This window comes from Calonectris borealis, chromosome 16 (genome assembly GCF_964195595.1).
Source record: "Calonectris borealis chromosome 16, bCalBor7.hap1.2, whole genome shotgun sequence".
In the NCBI taxonomy this organism is placed as follows: domain Eukaryota; kingdom Metazoa; phylum Chordata; class Aves; order Procellariiformes; family Procellariidae; genus Calonectris; species Calonectris borealis.
In genome coordinates, this window is record NC_134327.1 from 14,542,414 (window position 1) to 14,562,983 (window position 20,570).

General features: G+C 54.3%; 1 protein-coding gene across 9 annotated transcripts in view; it reads left to right on the forward strand.

The window, feature by feature from the left end:
- Nucleotides 1–20,570, forward strand: part of MPRIP (myosin phosphatase Rho interacting protein) — an 82,791-nt gene that overhangs the window by 57,074 nt on the left and 5,147 nt on the right. For 7 of the 9 annotated variants that reach the window (XM_075165397.1, XM_075165398.1, XM_075165396.1 and 4 more), the window contains 12 exons: nt 159–248; nt 662–771; nt 5,156–5,741; nt 6,643–6,759; nt 9,743–13,612; nt 16,518–16,665; nt 17,276–17,393; nt 18,132–18,291; nt 18,432–18,551; nt 19,053–19,139; nt 19,821–19,983; nt 20,445–20,530. In XM_075165397.1, the coding sequence (XP_075021498.1) occupies nt 159–248; nt 662–771; nt 5,156–5,741; nt 6,643–6,759; nt 9,743–13,612; nt 16,518–16,665; nt 17,276–17,393; nt 18,132–18,291; nt 18,432–18,551; nt 19,053–19,139; nt 19,821–19,983; nt 20,445–20,530 (5,655 nt within the window). The remainder of the gene's footprint in view (nt 1–158; nt 249–661; nt 772–5,155; nt 5,742–6,642; nt 6,760–9,742; nt 13,613–16,517; nt 16,666–17,275; nt 17,394–18,131; nt 18,292–18,431; nt 18,552–19,052; nt 19,140–19,820; nt 19,984–20,444; nt 20,531–20,570) is intronic. The other 2 variants (XM_075165404.1, XM_075165403.1) reach the window with 1 other exon arrangement.

Sequence of the window (20,570 nt, forward strand, 5' to 3'; positions counted from 1 at the left end):
CAGACCCTGGGCAGGTTGCCTTCCCAGATGCCGAGGTCCTGGAGCACTGCTCTTCAGGGCTTTGTGCTTCTGGAGGACCTGCCGCGTGCCTCCCTGCGAGCCCACCGCGCTTTGGGGTTGCAAAGCATTACGGCTTATTTTACCTCTTTCCTCTCCAGGCAGCTGACCTGGATGGAGAAATCGATTTATCCACGTGCTACGATGTTACGGAGTACCCGGTTCAGCGAAACTACGGCTTCCAGATCCACGTAAGGAAAATGTGGGGAGGAGGAAAAGTCCAGCTGCGGGACGGCCGACGGGGCGGCTCATGCTGTGCTGCTGCTGGGGGATGCTCGTCCGTGGCAAGGGAAACATCTCCCCAAACACCCAAGAGAGGCCGTCACCTCCCACAGTGCTCCAGAGAGCTGTGGCCTTGGGTTTGAGAGCCAGTTTTTTGGTTCACAAAAAATGGAGGGGGAAAGGGAAGGTTTTTTCTCAGTCTTAGGGTGTCAGCTATGGCAAAACTAGCCTGATTGCTGAGAAACGCGAATTCCTACCGTGAGCGTGCTGGGGGATGGAGGGGCTGGGTGCGACCTCCGCGTGGCCAGTGAGCAGGGTGGTATTGGGGAAGGTGCTGGTGGGTGCAATCAGCTGCTCTGAGCCGGTCCTCCTCTCTCCCTAGACGAAGGAAGGGGAGTTCACCCTCTCCGCCATGACGTCGGGCATTCGCCGCAACTGGATCCAGACCATCATGAAGCACGTTCGCCCCACCACTGCTCCCGATGTTACAAGGTAAAGGGGGGAGTTTAGCAGCCCCTGCAGTTGTCTGGTTTGCTGTGCGGGAGTAACTCTTCCCTTATCCCCTTTCTTTCCTCTTTCTGAGCCTGTCCGTTCCTAGAAGCTGCGGCTCTTTCTCACATCCCTCTCTCTGGGCTTAATTTGGATACGCTGTGTGGGGATGCTGATATGCTGAGTTACTCTTACGCGTGCAGATTTCAAAGAGGGTTGAAAATGTGGCTTTAATTTGTGCATAGGAATATGAAATACTGTTCCTATATCAAGGCTCCTCTGGATTCCCACCAGGTATTGTGAAACCACTTGGATTCAGTTGTGCTGGGTTCCCCCTTTCCTCTGGCTACTGTTCAGCACGAGCTGCCCATCCCCTCTGCGGGTCACGGCAGCACGAGCCCAGGGTTCAATTTAGAAGCTGTTTGGCTCTGATACGTTTTAAACTCCAGCCAGAAAATCGTCTTCCCTCCTCTTTTGATCTTCCAGATAGCTGCCGCAGCTCATTCCCCTTACGCGTTAGTAATGCTCGCGTCTCCTCCTGCCGTCAGTGCCAGAGGAAGGGACCCCCCGCTTCACAGAGTACCTTCTGTGGGCGCTTGCGGCTGCGGGTAAAGGGTGTTTGACCTCCTCACAGCTAACCGTGCCAGCCACACTCGTACGGGCCACCTCTTACAGGCTTCGTGGACACGGCCGCACCATTAACTCCCGACTCCTGTCCTTACCGTAGCTGCAACGAGCAGGTTTTTGCCAGGTTTGTCTCCGTATTGATGGAATGGCTCTTCTCACCCGGTGCTGTTGACCTGGAGATGCTCCAGCCTCTCCTTCCCCATCCCGCTTGGCACTCAGCCACCATTTCCCAGCCCTGCCCGAGCTCTGGTGGATCTCGCGGGGGTCTCGGGGAAGCCGCCTCTCTCCTCACTCCTGTGTATGTTTGATTTCCATGCAATCCCAGGAAAAACTTCTCTTTGAAACTATCCGTGCTGAAGCCCAGGTTGGAAAACTGTGTTCTCTCCTGTATTAACGTTTTGTGGTTTGTATATCTCGTGATTCACTGCATGCTCCTCCTTTTCTGCACCTCGGATGGGAAGTGCTGCAGTTTCCATTTATTTTTCTTTCTTTTCTTTCCCCCCCCCCCCCTTTTTTTTTTTCTTTAAATAAAAGCCAGAGAGAAGGGAAGAAGCAACCTGGTCTTGACACTTGATTTCCCCACACTGGTATCTTCCGATGTGACTAGATATGAAGATGAAGACCAAGGAAATTTGAGGGGACCTCTCTGCCTTTAAAGAGCCAGATATATTTATAGCCTAACAGGTTACTGCAGCACGATAGTCCTGCGCTCTGCATCTGCTCTGAGCCCACGCGAAGTGGTTTGACTTGTCTTACCCCAGTGAAAGGGTCCAAGCGCAGGTACCGGTTGGGCAGTGACTTGTTACGCTGCATAAATAGACCGGGAATCTCAATCTTGAGCTGGGGAAAAGGGAATTATAGGCGCACTTCTGTCGTTTTCCACCAAGCTGGTTTCAGGTGGGGTAGAGTCTGGCGTGGGTTAGTCACGTTGCTGAGAGGTTGTTGCTGTGAGCTGAAGGGCTGTGCCGCACGTGAAGCGGGGCTGCGTTCACCCGGTGCCTGCTCGCAAGCCCTTTGCCGCAGCGCCTGTGTGCGCAGGGTATCCCAGCCCGTCCCGCCTGGCTTCGGGCACGTCAGTAACATCCGCACCCGGGGAGCGGCTTGCGGATGGGGCTGCTGGAAAGCCGAAGGACAGACTGCCAAAGGCTCCTGATGGAGAGGCAGCAAACATCTGCACAGCGCGGCCAGGGTGCGAGAGGGACGTTAGTCTGGATGCTCGGGAGGGCGGCAGTGTTCGCCCCGTCCGCACGCTCCTGCAACCCTCCGCTGCGTCTCGTTAACCCGCTGCCGTGTCTCCACTGAGCCAAACACACGTTTTCTCGGTTGCTCAAGTCCTAATTACTGTTTATATTGCTGCGTGTGTCAGCACCCGGGGGGGGCAGGTGCTGCACTGCTCCCTGCCCTCAGCAGTGCCCTGCAATCTGCAGAGGCACTAATTACACTTTGCTAACGATGACCGTGCAGATATAAAATACCCACAAGAAAGACGGTGGCCGCTTGAGCGCTGGGTCCTTGTTCAGCTCCCAGTGCCTCCCAGGTCTCTGCAGCCTTCACGTGCTTCTTGCACGCTGCGACGGCGTACTCGGCTTGCACCGCTCCCACAGCCACCCCATTAAAAAAAAGCAACTTTTTTGTTTTGACCTATAAATACCGTTGCGAGGTAAAGACCCCCCCTCCCATGTGATGTGAATTAATTTGTCTGGGATGGAGGAGATGTGAAACGCTTGAGCAGAATTAATAGCCATGGGGCACTTGCGGGAGATGAAACGAGAAACTTCGGGTCGGTCTTCTAAGTCTCTTAACTCAGTTCCCAGCGGCCGTCCCTCCGCTCCCTGACACACATCCCATGCCCTTTGGAAAGCAGCAGAGGAGAAATGAGCTCGCGAGAGATGTCACCTCTAGAAACGCCGAGATTCTTCCACGTGGTATTTAGAGCAGCGTAATTTCTGTCTCTCAACAACGCCCGAGGGGCCTCAGGACCCCCTTTTTTCCTAGCGCTCTTCTCCATTTTAAGACTCCATCTCATCCCCGCTTTACTTAAAACGCAGCTGTAATCGCTAACTGACTCCAGATTGAGCGCCTGGCTTTGGAGTCATGCAATATCTTCTAATGGCTGAGGAGCGAGGTGCCTTTTGGGTTTATTTTATTAGCAGCAAGTGACAGAGCTGAAGAAGGAATTATCTCTGAGCTGGTTTTAGCCCGTAACTGCCAGAGTTTCGTGAAACCCAGCTCTACTGAGCCTGTGGTTTGACCATGGATGAAAGTGCATCGGAAGATACTAGCCCTGGACCCATGCAGAGTCGCCTCTTCTGCTCCATTCTTTGTTTTGGGCACATGCACATACGTGAGGTTGTTGGCTGCGGGAGCTGGGGTGTTACCAAGGCGGGAGGAGAAGCCGTGCTGCTGCTGCTCCCTCCCGGTCGCGGCAGTCTCGGTGCATGCGGTCCCGTGGGTCAGCCCCGCTGGCGGTGGTTTGCCTGCAGCGAAGGGCCCGGGGAGCTGCTTTCCAGCTCTTCCCACTGCACCCTTCTAGAAAGCTTGTTGAGGCTGCGCTGGAGGCTGGAGCCCGGGGGGATGCTGTGGTCGTACTGGAGCTGGGGGGGATGCTGTGGTTGTACTGGAGCTGGGGGGGATGCTGTGGTTGTACTGGAAGAGGGGAGAGCCAGGAGTCAGCCTGAGCAGCAGGGCTGTGCCTCGGGAGGCATCTCGGGGGCTTCTGATAGCAAATGCCTGCCGCTCCCTCGGGACGGGCTTCCTCTGCAAACTTAGCATACTGCTATTTTCTTTTTTAATTTTAATCTGCATGTTACAAGGCTGGCATGTCTACTTTTAATAAGCTAATACTGCATTATGGATTATCCATAGGTTGGAAACGGTATTGCCTTCCCCTATTAACTTTCCCTGCTTGACAAGTACGTCTCCCCTCTCAACCACCACCCTCTAACTCAACACTAAAAATTATTCCTTGCTTGGAAATCGGCATTTTCAGTACTTCTGCGGTGTGTTGAATAACTCTTGCTCTCCTTGCTGCACCAACAACTGCACATACGGCGTGCAGCCCCCGCGCAGGGCTGGCTTCCCCGGGGTAGATCTGTGCCTTCAGTGCAGATAGTGGCACGGAGAAGTTTTCGACCCATTAATACCCCAACTTTGCCAAGCTCAAGGAAAACCTTCCCCCTGTTAATCCAAGACCTCTGAGAGCAGCTCTGTGCTTCTCCGCCCTGCAGCTCTGAAGCCAGACTGACTTTGGTGGGACTGGTGGCATCCTCCCCGCAAGCACGTGACTATGGCCGCGTCGATCGGCGTGTGTGCATGGAGCCCCGCAGCCGGGGAGGCAGGCGGCAAGCCAGCCGGCGGGCACCGGAGGAGCTTTTCGAAGCCTCTTCCCCGCCTGGCAGGACAGTTCGGGGTCGCTGCCTCGGCCGCGGGCTGCTGCTGGGTCATGGTGGCCGGCCCCAGGGCGGCTGCCGAGGAGGAGCAAGGTCGGGATCGGCCGCTCTCCGGGGGCTGGGGGCTGCCCAGGAGCAGCCGGGGCCGCTTGCACCAAGGCTTTGCACACCAGCGCGACCCCGGGGAAGGGCAGCGGCGGCTCCTGCGCCCGAGAGGCGACGGGAGACGGAAGGGCAGGGGGGCACCCACGTGCATTGGCTTGGGCTTCCAGCAGCCCCTTTCCACCCGGCTCTTCGAGGCATGCGTGGGAGCGCCTGGCCGTCTCGAGCACCCACTGACACTTTTCTTCACCCTCTCTCTGTCCTCGCAGCTCCCTGCCGGAAGAGAAAAGCAAAACAAGCTCTTCCTTCGAGACTGGTCCAAAGCCGAGCGAGAAGCCAGATGTGGAGCAAGCTGAGCTGGACCCGGAGCAGAAGCGGAGCCGTGCCCGGGAGCGTCGGCGAGAAGGACGGTCCAAGACCTTTGACTGGGCTGAATTTCGCCCCATCCAGCAAGCCCTGGCACAGGAGCGTGCAAACGCTGCAGACTCCTCCAAGAGCGGCTCTGCCGCCTTCCCCAGGGACACCAGTGCCACCGACGCCGACCTGGGAGAGCTGGAGCGGGAGCGGGCCCGGCGGCGGGAGGAGCGGCGCAAGCGCTTCGAGATGATCGATGCTGTGGACGGGGCAGGGTCGGAAGAGGCGCTAAGGATGGAGGTGGACCGGATCCTGCCCGTCCCGGCAGACATCAAACCACAGAATGTCCACGTGGAGATCGAGCAGCGCTGGCACCAGGTGGAGACCACCCCGCTGCGGGAGGAGAAGCAGATCCCCATCGCACCCCTGCACCTCGCCCACACCGAGGACCGGGATGAGGGGCTGGCGAAGCAGCACTTGACCACGCTGCTGGAGAAGGAGGTAAAGCGGGGTGCCTGGGGCGCAGGCTGCCTGCCAAAATGGCCTTCAGACCACTGCAGCAACCGTAGGAAGCCTGAGCAAGGCTTAAAAAAAGCTGCATTTGTTCCTGCTTTGTAACAGCAATGAGTGGGGATGCTATAGGGTCCCCTGGGGAGCTGGCAGGGCACAGATCTGCGTTCGTTCCCATTCAGCTCTGCTGGCAGCCTTCATGTTCCCACGGCGGCAGAAAGGGCTGTTCTTGCAAGGGTGGTACTTCGTTACCCTCTCCCAGCCAACACTGTTGGTTGTTAGCCAGCCTGCCTCTGTTGAATGGGTACGATTGATGTGTATCAACCAGACTCTAAATTCAAGCTCATAATTCTCGGTGCCTCTGCAGCTGTAGAGATTTGTGTCTACGAAACTATAAACTGGCTTGAGTTGTAGCACACGCCACTAAGGTTCCCTTTTTGCGGAGCCTACATCAAGCAACCTTACGATTTTAGGAAAAGAAAGGTGGAGACTCGGCTCGCTTGGAAGAGGTCAACGCCTGGGGTAACAAAGGTTGTTGTTAGCTGGGATTAAGGTGCATTAGCAGGAATGAAAGGGATGCAGGCGTGGAGTAACCAGGAGTATTGCCAGTCTGAACTGGGCTGGGATTTGCCTGGGTCATGCCTGGCACGAGCTGGTGCTGTTCATCCTTTGCTGCAGTGAGCTTTACGAATTAAAGTAATGCGTAACTTAGTTCTTTCAGGGGGGAGGGATTTTGCCTGGCAAAATGAAATCCAGATCCCAGAGCAGAGCAAAGCAGCGGTGCCATCAAAAGCCCCGTTCATTCTGCTCTACGTCCCCTCGGAGCTGCTTGTTCCTTATGACCGACCCCCTGCCCACTCCCTGGATGCTGTCTCTGTTCGTGTCCCTCCAGCTGGAGCAGAAGCAGAAGGAGGCCCTGGAGCTCCTGGAGCAGAACCGGCACCTGCAGGACCAGCTGAAAGTGGCACTGGGCCGGGAGCAGAGCGCCCGGGAGGGCTACGTGTTGCAGGTAGGAGAGCAGGGAGGAGAGAGAAATCCGTCTTCCTCTGTGCCCGGGGGGGATCCTGGTGGGCTTCAGTCCAGGGTGTTCGTGGGGGCATCCTGGTTGACACAGAGATGTGAGCTCCAAGAGATTTGACCTTCTTGCAAATATTGCTAATTCTGTAGCCTTACCAGGATCATCTGCTTTACAAAACCTCTGATCTGGGATACAGTAGACAGAAGATAGCGTTACCTACTGGTGTCCCCGAGGGAAAACAAAACACAGCCATGGTAGACAGATGGGTTCTCAGCAACGCCCACCTCTGGTCCACCCTGTACTGTGTTTGCCTATGGAACAGCTGTTTCCCCCTTTCTGTGCCCCAGATATTCCCCTCAGGCAGTGGGGTGCACGTATGGCTTTCTAAACATCATGTAGCCCAGCAGTTGCTCCTGGCCGGGGAGTTTGTGTGGCGGTGACATGGGCAAACACGGCACACGCAGGCGCATCTCCCGGGCCTGTTCCCTGCAGCCAGAGTGGGATTTGCACTGGGATGACCCGTTGTCTTGGATGGCTTTGGTGGTTTCTTCTGTTACAAGATGCCTTTCCTCAGCAAAGCCTAGAAGTGTGTTTTTGGAGGTTCTGGCAAAAGAGACAGGAGAGTCTTTTGGGAAGCCTTTCCTCCCCTCCTCCAAACAAAGCGGACTTTTTCCAGCCCTTCCTCTGGGAGCGTCCGTGCCCGGAGGAGCCGTGACGCCTGCAGGGCAGCTTCTCCTGGGTCCGTAGTCCTGTTTTGTGCAGGCGTGCTCAAATCTACTTGGCCAAACTGGCTCAAAGTGGCCGTGCATGGCCGCACGCTGCGCTCCCGTGGCAGCAAACCTGGTGTGAACACTGAACCTTGCATCCTTATTTCTCACGGGAGAAATTTCCCCTGAAAAAGTTGCACAGTGGAGCCAGCGCAGGTGGGGGGTATCTAGCATCCCTTGCCGGTGATCTCCTTAGAGGAGTTATTAGTGTATTTATTTCTGGAGTCCCCGAGCTGACAGTGCTTGCTTGGAGGAGTTCCATTTTCACTTGGCAGTGTTGGAAGAGTAACTAACTCCCGCTTCCCTGGGGCAAAGGCATTTGACCTCCCTTTGCCTGGAGCCCAGAAAAATCAGGGAATGGGGCTAAAAGCTGGATGCTGAATTCACCGTCAGATTGGCCATGTTGAAGTTGGCTGTAGGGCCTCGATACGAGGAGGGGGGGCAAGAGGGGAAGCCTGCAGAAGGGCTGAGCAAATCATCGCTGCAGTGAGAAGTGACCCAAACTTTGACCTAGAAGTTGGAGAGGGTTTTTGAAAGGGTTGGAGGCTTTTGCTTGCTCCAGGCTAACGGTTCTGGAGATTTCCCTTATGTTTCCCCGGGAGCAGAGGGATTAAAGTCCTGTTGCAGAAAGGAGTAACCCCACCAAACCCTGCTGGGGTGGAGGGAGTGGAATCGCTGGGAGGGTTTCTGCAGCCCCAGACTGCAGGCAAATATCCCAGCATTTTTTTGGACGGACCCTCTGAATTTCATGTGCCCCCCACCTCCATCATGCCTAATTTCGGAGAGGTTCCTATGCTCTCTATGGGGAGGGACGATAGAGGAGCCTGACTGCTGCCAGCCCACCCCTCCTGGGCTGCCCGGGGGGCACCAACCCCTTCTCGGCAGCATGACCAGCCCCGTACAGACCCCCCAAGCACTGCCCCGACATAAAAGACGCTGCACGTTTCGTAAGGCAGCCGCTGAGACACCCACTCCGATGCATGTGCCGTGCACCGAAGCCTCTCCGGCCTCGTGTAACCCATCTCTCGCTCTGAGCTTCCTCGGGACGGGGCACCCCAACTTTGAACCCTACTGGGAGAAACGGCGGGGGCTCCTGCTCCTCACAAACGGACTGGAGATGTCCCCCGGCTCCGGTCACGGTGGGCGGGAGGGGTCACGTACTAACCTGTCCCGGGCGGATGTTCTTGCATGTTTTTGGTGTAAAGCATGAAATTTAACTTAACATAACTGAGTGTCACATCTGTGGGCTTTCCTTATCAGCAACCAGAGTACAGCAAGGCAGGCCAAATTCCTAGGCTTAACGCTGTGCTTCTCTCGCCTCTTCCTGTCTGTGTATTTTTTTTAAAGATACATAATATCTGTCGCCTTTTGCATGACTCTCTCTGTGAGTTTTCTCTTTGCATGCTACATTGCTTTGGTTTGAATCTCATAAAGGTTGGTTTCTTTTATTTTACGTTCTCATCACAACTTTTCCCTCCCTTCACTTGTTGGGCTTTTTATTTTGTCCTTTGTTGTTTTTTTTTTTTTTGCAGGTAGAGAAATTCGATCCTCCCTAGTCTTAAACTTTAGCATAACAACATCTCTTTAATGCGATGAGCAGCCACTAAGTCCTGTTTGGCAGTCACAGAAATGACATCGCCACGCCGGCTGTCCTGTCTCCCTGCGTTTGGGTGGGATGTGATGTCATTTGCTGTCACCTCACTTTCTGTTGTTGCTTTTGGTCGGTAGGACTGTGTTACCTGAACTGTGCACTTTTTGTTTCATAACAAAATGAACAAACACGCTAAAAAAGCAGTTCCTTTCTTCTCGACCTGTTCCCATCCCCTCCTCCTTCTCACCCTTCCCGTTTTTCTCTCGTCTGTCCGTCTCTGTTTTACTGCTGGTGTTTCTTTTTCATTGTTTTTTGGTTCTATTTGATTTTGGTTTTTTTTTTCCTTTTAGCCTGTTACTGTACAGCTGTTTTGATGTTGTGGTCCATGTTTTCTGTTACTGGAAAGCAGTTGTCGCTCATTCAAAAAAAAAAAAAAAGAGTAGATTAAAACAACAAAAAAAAATTGTGCCAGGAACAAATCATCCCAATTGGAGCATGTGGGTAGCAGCCAAATCGCTGCGAGGAGCTTTTCCGTGGCCTGCCTGGCCAGAGGTGTGACACTCAGAAGGGAGAGCCAAGAGTGTTACTAATCTAGTATTTAATCAATTTTTTTAAGACCGAGGTGGCCGCTTCGCCATCAGGTGCCTGGCAGAGGCTCCACAAAGTCAACCAAGACCTCCAAAGTGAGCTGGAAGCCCAATGCCAGCGTCAAGAGCTGATCAATCAGCAGATTCAGTCGCTGAAGCGCAGCTACGCCGAGGCCAAGGACGTGATCCGGCACCACGAAGCCGAGATTCAGAGCCTGCAGGCGAGGCTCAGTAACGCGGCGGCTGAGCTCTCCATCAAGGAGCAGACCCTGGCCAAGCTCAAGAGCGACCTGAGGAGCGAAAAAGAGAAAGCCAAAGAGCAGCTGGAGGAGTGGCAGCACGGCGAGGCCACGCTCAGCTCCCAGCTGAAGGCCAGCGAGCAGAAGCTGAAGAGCGCGGAGGCTCTGCTCCTGGAGAAGACCCAGGAGCTGCGGGACCTGGAGATGCAGCAGGCTTTGCAGAGGGACCATCAGAAGGAGGTGCAGCGGCTCCAAGACAGGATCGCGGACCTGAGCAGGCAGCTGAATGCTAGTGAGCAAGCGCGGATCCTCATGGAGGAGAAGCTGCAGAAGAATTACGAGGCTTTGCTGGAGAGCTGCGAGAGGGAAAAGCAGGTTTTAATACGGAGTCTGAAGGAGGTGGAGGATAAGGCCAACGAGTATGAGAACCAGCTGCAAAATAACGAGCAGCAAATGGAGATTCTGCAGAAGGAGAAGCTGAGTGCAAAGTTTGAAGGCAGCGAGCTTGTCCACCAGCTGGAGGAGCAGCTGGTGATGAAGGAGGCCAGCATCCAGAAACTCGCAGAGCACATCAAGGAGCTCGAAAGAGAGAGAGACCAGATCAAATGTCGGTTCCACGAGCTCATGAATCAGGTTGCCGAGTCGGATAACGAAGTTGCAAAGCTGCAAGCAAAGTTGAAAATGGAAGAGACCAACTACCACAATCTGCAGCAATCGTTCGAGGAGGTGTCAGATCAGTTCCAGGGTGTGCAGAAGGTGCTGAAAGAAAAAGAAGAAGAGCTGAGACATGTTAAGGAAATGCACTTGAGAATTGTGGAGAAGAAAGATCAAGATCTCAGTGAGGCTTTGGTTAAAATGGTTGCTTTAGATAACAGTCTAGAGGAGACTAAAGTAAAGCTGAAGGCCAAGGAGGAGGCTTTAAAGAAATTAGCTAGTGTAGGCACAGGTCCATGTGCTGAGGAGGTGGAAGACCTTGGCCCCAGTCTCGAGGCTGACGAAAGTCATTCATCCCAACTGGGGCAGCCTCTGCAAACTCAGGATGTCCTCCCAGCTCTGACTTACGCACTGAAGGAGGAGGAGGAGGATGAGGTTCTTGAGACCAGCCAGGGGCAAGCAGAGGAATTCGGCTCCCCGTCCAAAGCTGTAGAGCTGCAGGATCAGGAGTTAGTTCAGAAAGCCTTAGCAAAGCCTGATGTAGGAATTATAGGGGCCAAGAGGCAAAGAATCCGTTTCTCGAGCATCCAGTGCCAAAAATACATCCATCCAGATGGATCAGAGAAAAACTGGACAAGTAGTACCTCTTCAGACACCAGCCAAGACAGGTCGCTGTCCGAAGAAAGCATGTCATCAGAGCCAGCTCTTGGTTACCCATCATCAGGGACAAGTGACTCTGAGACCTATCTCTCAATCATTCATTCCCTGGAAACCAAACTTTATATTACAGAGGAAAAACTCAAAGACGTAACGATGAAGCTTGAAAGCCAGCATGGCCATAATCAGGAGACGCTCATCGCCCTCCATCATCAGTGGGCCAGCACAGAGTCTCAGCTGCGGGAACAACTTCAGACCAGCTTGTCCCAAGTCGGTGCTTTGATCTCACAGCTGGAGAGTGAGAGGCAGGAAAAGTTCAAGCTCATAGAAAATCACGTTAGCGAGCTGGGAGGTTTCCAAATGAAAAATGATCAAGCGCTGACTTGCTTAGAGAAGTGCAGGGAGCAACTAAGATCTTTGCCCAAATCAGACAAGGAAAAAGAGGGTGATTTGTTCCTTGTTACTCTGTCCAGCATGGAAACGACCTTATCAAACGCAATTCAAGCCTTGAGAGGGGCGCCAGTCCCATCGGAGTATCAGCAGAGGGAAAGCCTTATCGCGGAAAGCCCCGCTCCAGAAGGAGGTTTTTTGGGAGAAGAGGAGCACGTCTCCAAGGAGCAGCGAGAGGAAATGTTTGACGCCGGCCAGCTGAAATGGCTTTCTGAGAGAGTGGCATTTGAGGCCTCTCTCATCAACCAAATAGCGGAGTCTTTGAAGAATGCAAGCTCTGAGATATCTCAGCTTCTGAGAGAGATCCAGGGAACGGCTGAGGCGGTTTTGTTGGAGCCGGCAAATGTTTCTCATACAGCAGTCGACTTGGCCAGCGTCCTATCTAAGAAGCTGCTGCTGGAAGGGGAGTTCTGGAGCCAGGTGGAGGAGCTGAGAGTGCACTTGAGCACCAGGGAAGGAGAAGCCGAGGGCAAAACAGAAACGACGGGTTTGGGCTTTTCTCCATGTTTTCTCAGTGCTGTAGCAGATGCTACATTGATCAAGGCAGAACTTGAGTTTGTCGCACAGAAAATGAGAGAATCTTTTCATCGGAGATTAAAAACAATCGAAGAAGACCTCCATAATACCAAAACAGCTCTCCAGCAGCATAAATGCATGTTGGAGGAGATCATCAAAGCATACAGGACTCCTGATTTTGACAGAGTTATGCACCAGATTTCTGAAGCACTTGAAATTCAAAAAGATGCTTCAGAAAGAACCCAGATCTCCTGGGACGGGAGCTGTCTCCAAATGGTGCCGGGTCAGGAATTAGCCAAGACGGAGGAGATTGGCAGCCTGCCGGACCGTAGTAGTGAAGCTCTTGTTTCCATTCAGGAAGATCTTGCCCAACAGCTAAAGGACAAATCAAATGTTCTGAAGGAAATATCTGTTGCCTTACTCTCTCTGCCTCCTGAGGAGGCAATGAGAGACTGTCAGAAGCTCCTGAAGATATCTCAGAGTCTTTCATATCATTCGTGCATGGGAGACCTTGAACGGTATTCCTCTTTGTTAGTCCAAGATGCAATTGTTCAGGCTCAGGTTTGTTATGCCGCTTGCAAAGTCCGACTGGAGTATGAGAGAGAGCTGAAGTCCTACAAGGAGTCCTTGCAGAGCATGGACGCGCTCTGCCAAGAGCGCGTGAAGACGGTCTCTCTCCTTCGGGACGAGTACGAAGACTTGCTTAGAAAGCAGCAGGGTGAGTACGGTGAGGTGATCGCCATGCTTGAACGGGAGAACGCCGATCTCAAAGCAAAGGTGTCCCAGCTTGACAGTCAGCGAAGGCTCTTGGAGGAAGAAGAGCATAAACACAGCAAGAGCTTGAGTGAATTGCAGGGACGGTATGAGGAGGAGATTCGAAACGTGATAGAGCAACTAAACAGGACAGAGGATGCTCTGAAGGCCGAGAGGACGGAGGGCCTCAACCAGCTGGATGCCATCGTCCGTGACAAGCAGAACATGGAGCGGTATCACCTGGAGCAGATGCAAATGCTGGAGGACAAGTTCCAGGCCAAGATCAAGGAGCTGCAGGTCATTCACGGCGAGGAGCTGCAGGCGTTGCAGGAGCACTATAGCCAGAACCTGCAGCGCCTGCAGGAGACCCTGGACGAGTACCAGAGGCAGCACCCGGAGGTGTCCCCCGCGGTGGGCCCGGGTGGTGGGGACGCCTGGGCGGCCGGTGAGGCGGGTGGCACCGGGCAGGGCCCCGGCAGCGACCTGGACTCCATGCACGGCCTGAGGGAGCGCATCCAGGAGCTGGAGGCCCAGATGAACATCATGAGGGATGAGCTGGAGAACAAGCATCTGGAGGGGAACGCTTCCACCTTGAGGGAAAAATACCAGAAAGACTTTGAAAACTTAAAGGTCTTGATACGTTTAACGCTTTCCGCTTTCCGCTGCCGAGTGTACGGGAGGGTGCGTTCGGTCCCAGGGTTCACTTGCCGAACCGAGGGGTGTCCCCCGAAAGAGCCAGCACGCCGAAGCAAGCCCCCGAGTGTTAGAAAGGCCTCTGTAAAGCATGGCATTTCCCTTTTCTCCGTGCTGGGGTATTCTAAATGCGTTGCTGAGGGTCTCAGTGGGAGGGTTGATCAGTGGAGGCGGTCTCTGCCTGTGGAGGGAGGGAGGGTTTCGAAGTAGCTTGATAATTTCACGTTATCCTTCAATACGAAGACCGTAGTGTCTCTCCTCCTACCTGAGGGGTACGTTTTGTTCGTGACTTCCCTTTAAAAGCATTCCTCGACTCTGTCTTTCCCAGTCTGATCAAATCTCCAGTCTGTCTTTGCTGCCCTCAAAAATGTAAGATGAAATGGAAACTTAATGCTCTCAAAATGGATGTTCCTGGGGAAAGTAGCTGCAAACGGATGCCAAATTCTGCAGCAAAGCAAAACTCCTCTGCACGAGGCTGGGAGGAGAAGCACCCTGGTGTTGCACACCAGCGATTCTTTACACAACAAACAGTGCACAGTTACGGGAAACCCAGGCTAGGTGCAGAAAAACCCAGTGGCAATGAAGTGCCCGCGTTCAGATTGCTCCACCAGTCAGGACTGGCTGTAAAACTAGCCTGAGATGGTAAGGCATCTAAAAAAACCTCTTGGGTTTGGTGTTTTGCTTTTGATCGGAGAGCATTTCCAGGTAGGAAGCGGGTTTAGGGCAGTAGAGGACTCCCGGCAGCACCCAGGGAGGCTTCCAGGTAGCCGAAAGGGCAGCGATGCAGGCGGCAGGCAGGGGCCATGGCGCCGGGGCTTTCATGGAGCAGTCGTTCTTCAGAGTCAGCAAAAATGCGGGAGAGCCTCCTTCCAGCCGCGAGATCTTCAGCGCGCATTCGGGCTGGGGGTAAAGCATGGCTCAACTCTAGCCAAAAGCTGATTTTAGCCTGGGGAGAGCAGTAGTTCTGCTGCATCCCATCAGGGGTGAATCGGGTGTCGAGGGGAGGGAGAGCTGCTGGGGAGATGGGAAGGAAGCGGTGGTGTTCACTGAACGCTATCTCCTCCACCTTAACTCTTAGGAAGGAAAAACCCTTCTTGAACCCCCCGCTCAGGTCAGCGGGACACAGGGGTAACGCCTTGTCCTGCGAGCCGGGCACCAAACAGGGCACTTGTACCGGGGGATGTTCTTGCTTTGGAAGAAGCAAAAAGGCTAGAACCAAAATAGAGGCTGAAAAATAATGGCAAGCAATGAACCTGACCTCCCGCCTCTGTTTTCAGCTTTGTTCTGCCAAGCTTGCAGTTTGGGAAGGCAAGCAGCACCTTCTGGGCAGAGCGGTCCAGGAGAGCAGAGCGAACCGGCCTCTCTCTGCGCCTCTGTAGGAAGCAGAGGGACAGACGGCAAAATACAAAGTTCCCCTGGTTAGAAAGTTAACCAGGGGATTGCAAACCTGTCCGATTTACAGGTTAAAATGTGCTCAATTCTTCTCTTTTGAAGCTGATGGAGAACGTAACATCAGTAACACGAGATACTGGTTTGTACATGTCCAAATGCCCTGGACTTATAGCAATGCATTTACAATACATTAAATACTGAATCTACAGCCAGACCTATGGAGGAGCATTCACCATTTTCCTCCAGCATTAGAGGCGTAATGAAGAATCCTGCAAGGCTGCTTCGTGCCTCTCCGTAGTCAGCCAAGCCCAGGCAGGTTCTGGCATCGAGTTATGAGTTTCAAAAAAAAAAAAGGCTGAGAAAATGAAGAATGCCTCAGGATTCAAACTTAACAGGGAGGAATAAAAGCACCAGAGCTGAAAATTGGGAGTGAGAATGGCACAGGGTACAGAGCATTAGACAACAAAGTGATGCTGAAGAGTGTATGTTAGTGTAGGTAACGGGTGTTAGACTGTCATGAGCACTTTTGTCACTGGGGGAGCGAATTTGTCCCCCTTAAATTTCCCAGTGGCTCCCTAGGTGACAGTTCTAGCTTCCCGTGGAAAACATGAGTGTGAATCAAGAAGAAATCTGTTGAAATCAGGAAATAAAGCCAGCCTGTAACATTAAGAGGGAGAAAAGCCTGGTGCAGAGCTTGGCATCAGGGTTGCCCCCCGATGTCTGATGGGGCTTGTGCACCACATCCCTGCTGCGTTCCCCTTCCCAGCTCCTGGCCCGAGCCTGCCTGTGGCTTTGCTGTCCCACCTCTGTCCTGCAGCCGTGTGTCTGTCCAGGGTCCCGATGTGCTTGGCAGGGCTGGCGGCTGAACTGGAAACAGGCTTTTGCATTTGTCCCGCTGCAGGGGCAGGAGCGGGGTCTGTGCCCGGGGCAGGACCGGGTTGGAATTCAGGATCTCACGGCTGGTGACTCCTGAATCCCCCGAGCCCTGCTGGGGGGGCCTGAGTTCACTCCTAGTAATTCAATTAGCAAATAATTGCCCGTGCAGCATTTGAAGCGACACTTGGTTGGGAATTAAGGTCCTGTTGCTGTCACGAGTCATTTGTTTTCCACCCCAGAGGTGGCAAAATCAGGCATTGCAAAAGAGAGCAGAAGGGGCACAGTAGGCTGCTTTGGTGTTTTTAACATACATTTGCATTCCCCAGTCGGGTCTGACCCCAGACCTACCTTGTCCTTCCCTTTCACCGGAGCTGTCAGGGGTCGAGCGACTGCAGACAAGCTCTGACCTCGCAAGGTCAATCCTCGGCCGGCTCCTCCATGGTTGTAGGAGATCCCCGTGATGGAATTTGGGTGCCGACCTACCCGCTAGTGTGCAGCTCCCGGCAGGCTCACCACCACTGTGACGCCGGCCATGCGCTCCGGAGCCAACCCCTTCCCCTTGTCCCTTTTGCAGGCAACATGTGAAAGGGGCTTTGCAGCCATGGAGGAGACACACCAGAAGAAGATCGAGGACCTGCAGCGACAGCACCAGCGGGAGCTGGAGAAGCTGCGGGAGGAGAAAGACCGCCTGCTGGCAGAAGAAACGGCTGCCACCATTTCAGGTAGGGGCACACGCCAGAGGGTCCCGCGCAGTGGGGCAGCTCCGTGTTGATGGGGACACGGGGATGACGTTTGCTCTGGTGTGGAGGAGCAGAACATGGGGTGGAATGAGGGCTGGGTGGGAATCACAGGGAGATGGGGAGAGGCTGCTGGGACATACGTTTTGGATGGAGGCCCATCTCCTGGTCCTTCTCCAGGCTTGGTATGCCTCTCCTTGGCTGTAACATGGTCTGATCTGTTTTCCGTTCCATCTCAGAAAGGCGTTAGTCATTCCTGTGGTTAATTTATTGCCGATTCCACACTGAATTCATTCTTCAGTGCCCCAGGGAGTTTTAAAGTGCTGGCACCCAGGGTTTCTGCATTAGGAGTCCCACAGTCCAGGCAACAACATGTGAATTGGACAATCATTTGGACTTTATTAAAAAGTGGGATTTGCAGAAGCCCCTTTGCTGCTTTGCAGCCAGAGGCACAGACTGAAGGGGCTGCGAAGCAATGGGAGATTCGCTGGGATGACTTAGGTTTTGTTCCTTTAAAAAACAAACAAACAAAACCGGAAAAAAACACCCTTGGGGGGAGCGGTGCTGGGTGCTAACACCGTGCTGTCCCACGCAGCCATCGAAGCCATGAAGAACGCGCACCGGGAGGAGCTGGAGCGAGAGCTGGAGAAGTCCCAGCGCTCCCAGATCAGCAGCGTCAATGCCGACATCGAGGCCCTCCGAAGGCAATACCTGTAAGTTCGTCGTCGTCCTCCGTTTGTCGCTGTGTCTCGCAGGGAGATCGCTCATGTGGAGACCCTTTCTCCCCTTTGATTTCAGCAATGAGTTAGGGGCTGACCTGTGGTCGCAGGGACCTCTTCCCTTGGTCCCGAACCAGCTGCGCCCATTGGAGGCTCCTGGTTGCCCGTAATCTTTCGGGCTCCAGGTCAATGGCCCCACACTACCTAAATTCAGCTGCTTTATGGTCAGCAGATGTGCAGACACGGTGCTGCTTTTCACGCAGCTGCAGCAGGAGGGCTGCTCAACCAAATCTGACCAGGCAAGGAGAAAGCACTTAGCTTTTCATGGCAAGGCTGTCCTCACGTGGGAGTCGAGCAAAACAGCCAAGCGACTTTATGAACCTTAATGCATCTACGTAAGGTGTGCAGGTGTGCAAATACACCTGGTCCCAAGTGCCCAGAGCAAACTTGATAGGTCTCAGCTCAGTTTTTGGAAACCTGAGGAAGTCCTGCCGTTTAACCTCCTAGAGAAAGACCTCCCGTCCCCTTTGGGACCGCTGTGCCAGGAGAGGGAAGGGTTGGCTCCCTCTGGGCTTGAGATTTTTCCCAGAGAGAGTATGCAAGTCCTCCTCCCCGGTGCTTAGATCCCCGTTGGAAAGTCCTGCGTCAGCACGGGGCGCTGGAGGAAGGGCGGGCACGGGTGGGTACGTGGGTCTGTGTGGGGAGGGCACTACCTGGCGCGTGTTTTGCCAGGGAGGAGCTGCAGTCGGTGCAGCGGGAGCTGGAGGTGCTTTCGGAGCAGTATTCGCAGAAGTGTTTGGAGAACGCCCACCTGGCGCAGGCGCTGGAGGCTGAGAGGCAGGCCCTCCGCCAGTGCCAGCGGGAGAACCAGGAGCTCAACGCCCATAACCAGGTGAGGGTCCCCGCCGTGCCCGGGGCAGCTGGCCTGGGCAAGGTGTGATGGGCAAACCACCCGATGGGGCAGCGCGGTGGGCTCTGCGCCGAGCCACGGCCACGCTCCCCCTTCCCACAACGGCTCTCCCTTCTTCCCAGGAGCTGAATAACCGCCTGGCTGCGGAGATCACGCGATTGCGGACCCTGCTGACCGGGGAGGGTGGGGGAGAGGCTGCTGGGTCGCCTCTCACGCAGGGAAAGGACGCCTACGAGCTGGAGGTGAGCTCTGTCGCTGCTACGGTGAAGGGGCAGCGCTGGGGGGCACAAGTGCCTGCGGACCCCCAGGACAGTGCTGTGGCCATCCATCCCTCCGCACGTCAGGTCTGTGCGGGCAGTCGGCACCGTGCATCGGGGGTGCAACGGGGCCAGGAGCTCTTGGAGTCCCAATCCTCCCTTCTCACCATGTCAAGCCGGACACCCGCTCTTCCTTCTCCAGCCCTGCTTGTCCCCTGAGATCCGTCCGCACAAAGCAGTGGGGACTAACAGAAACCAAGGGATGTGCAGAGAGCGGTGCAAGCTTGGGCAAGTTCCCAAGAGACCCAGGAGTAATTTTCTTGCGTGAACCAGAAGACGGGTGAACCAGCAGCTTTGCGATGCTGGTGTGAAGCCAGCCTGAGCCTCCAGCTCTGGCTCAGTTGTCACCGGGCACAGCGGGCGAGCATCTCGGGATCATGCTTGCGTCTGCTCGGGTGCAAACACGCGCTGCTTTTGTTCCCACAGGTCCTGCTGCGGGTCAAAGAATCAGAAATCCAGTACCTGAAGCAGGAGATCAGCTCCCTCAAAGACGAGCTGCAGACAGCACTGAGGGTAATGCCAGGGACATTTCTGCAAATCCTCTTACGGGCTGTGCTCTGCTCCTGTGTGTATGTGCTTAGATTTCAGCTCACTTACACCCAGATTTGAAACAATATTTAATTTTTCCCCTGAATGGAATTGAATACCCATTTTGGTGTCATTGGTAAAGCACTCCACGACTGTATCAGCTTAGGACTTGCCCCACAAGGGAGACCGTGTGGGAAAACATGCCCTTCAGTGTTTTTTCCCCGTTTCCTGTCACATCAGATCAGATTTAAATGGCAAAAATAATCGGTGTTAGAGATCTGCCCAGCCTCCCAGCATCGGATCTGGTTTGCTCCGGACAGCCTCTTTGCCAAGGCCATTTCTGGGAATTCTGCTTGAATTCCGTGTCTTTGCTAAAATTAAAACCCACAAACAAGTAATCCTGTAACGAAGGGGCTGCATGCACGGGCAGCGCCATATGCTCGCCGCTGGGCTCACAGCTTTCTGCCTATCTCAAGTCCGGTACCGCTGTTAGACGTGGCTTCAAGAGTATGTGTGAAATACGTGCGTTGCCCCAGCCGAGCATTTTTCCTCGCTGCCGGTTCTTCTTCCGTCAGCATTTGCCAAGCTCCTCTTCAGTGCATTCACAAACCCCTCGGCTCCAGCTGTCTGTCTGACTCCGTTGGGTTGTTCTTGTTCCTTTGCCAGGATAAGAAATACGCCAGCGACAAGTACAAAGACATCTACACGGAGCTGAGCATCGTGAAGGCCAAGGCAGACTGTGATATCAGCAGGTTGAAAGAGCAGCTGAAAGCAGCCACAGAAGCTCAGGGAGAGAAATCCCCTGTGAACACCACTGTATCGGGATATGGTCAGTCCTTCTCCAGCAGCTCTAAGCAATCGTGGGTTTCCCAAGCTAACACGTCCATCCTGGCATACAAGCCCCTGTGCAGTAACAGCTCTGAGTGGTGCTTTTTTGCCATTTCTTGCTGCTTCCCACCTCTGCTCCTCGCAGACAGTCTCACCGGAGGTGCCAGGGACCAGGTGGACCTGAATTGCCCTCCCGTAGCAGTTCCTTCTTCCAGCCCCGCGGATGGGAAGCTGGTGGGCTTTGAAAGCCTTCTGGCATTTTGCATTGAGAAAACCTCACGCTACACGCAGTGCAGGGGAGCGGAGACCCCCGAGAGTCCCCTCTGCCCTTCCAGCCGCGCTGCTTGAGTCGGGCTCATCGCGGCACTTGCCTGGGCTGGGAGGGCAGAAGAGCCCCAGCCCTGCTCCGTGCGGGAAGCCCGTGGGCCCAACGCTAATGCTGTTTCTTTTCCTTCTCCCCAGATATTATGAAATCAAAAAGCAACCCTGATTTCTTGAAGAAAGACAGATCCAGTGTTAGCCGGCAACTAAGGAATATCAGGTCAAAGGTGAGCTCAGATCTCCTTCCCCGTGTGAGAATGCCCAGTG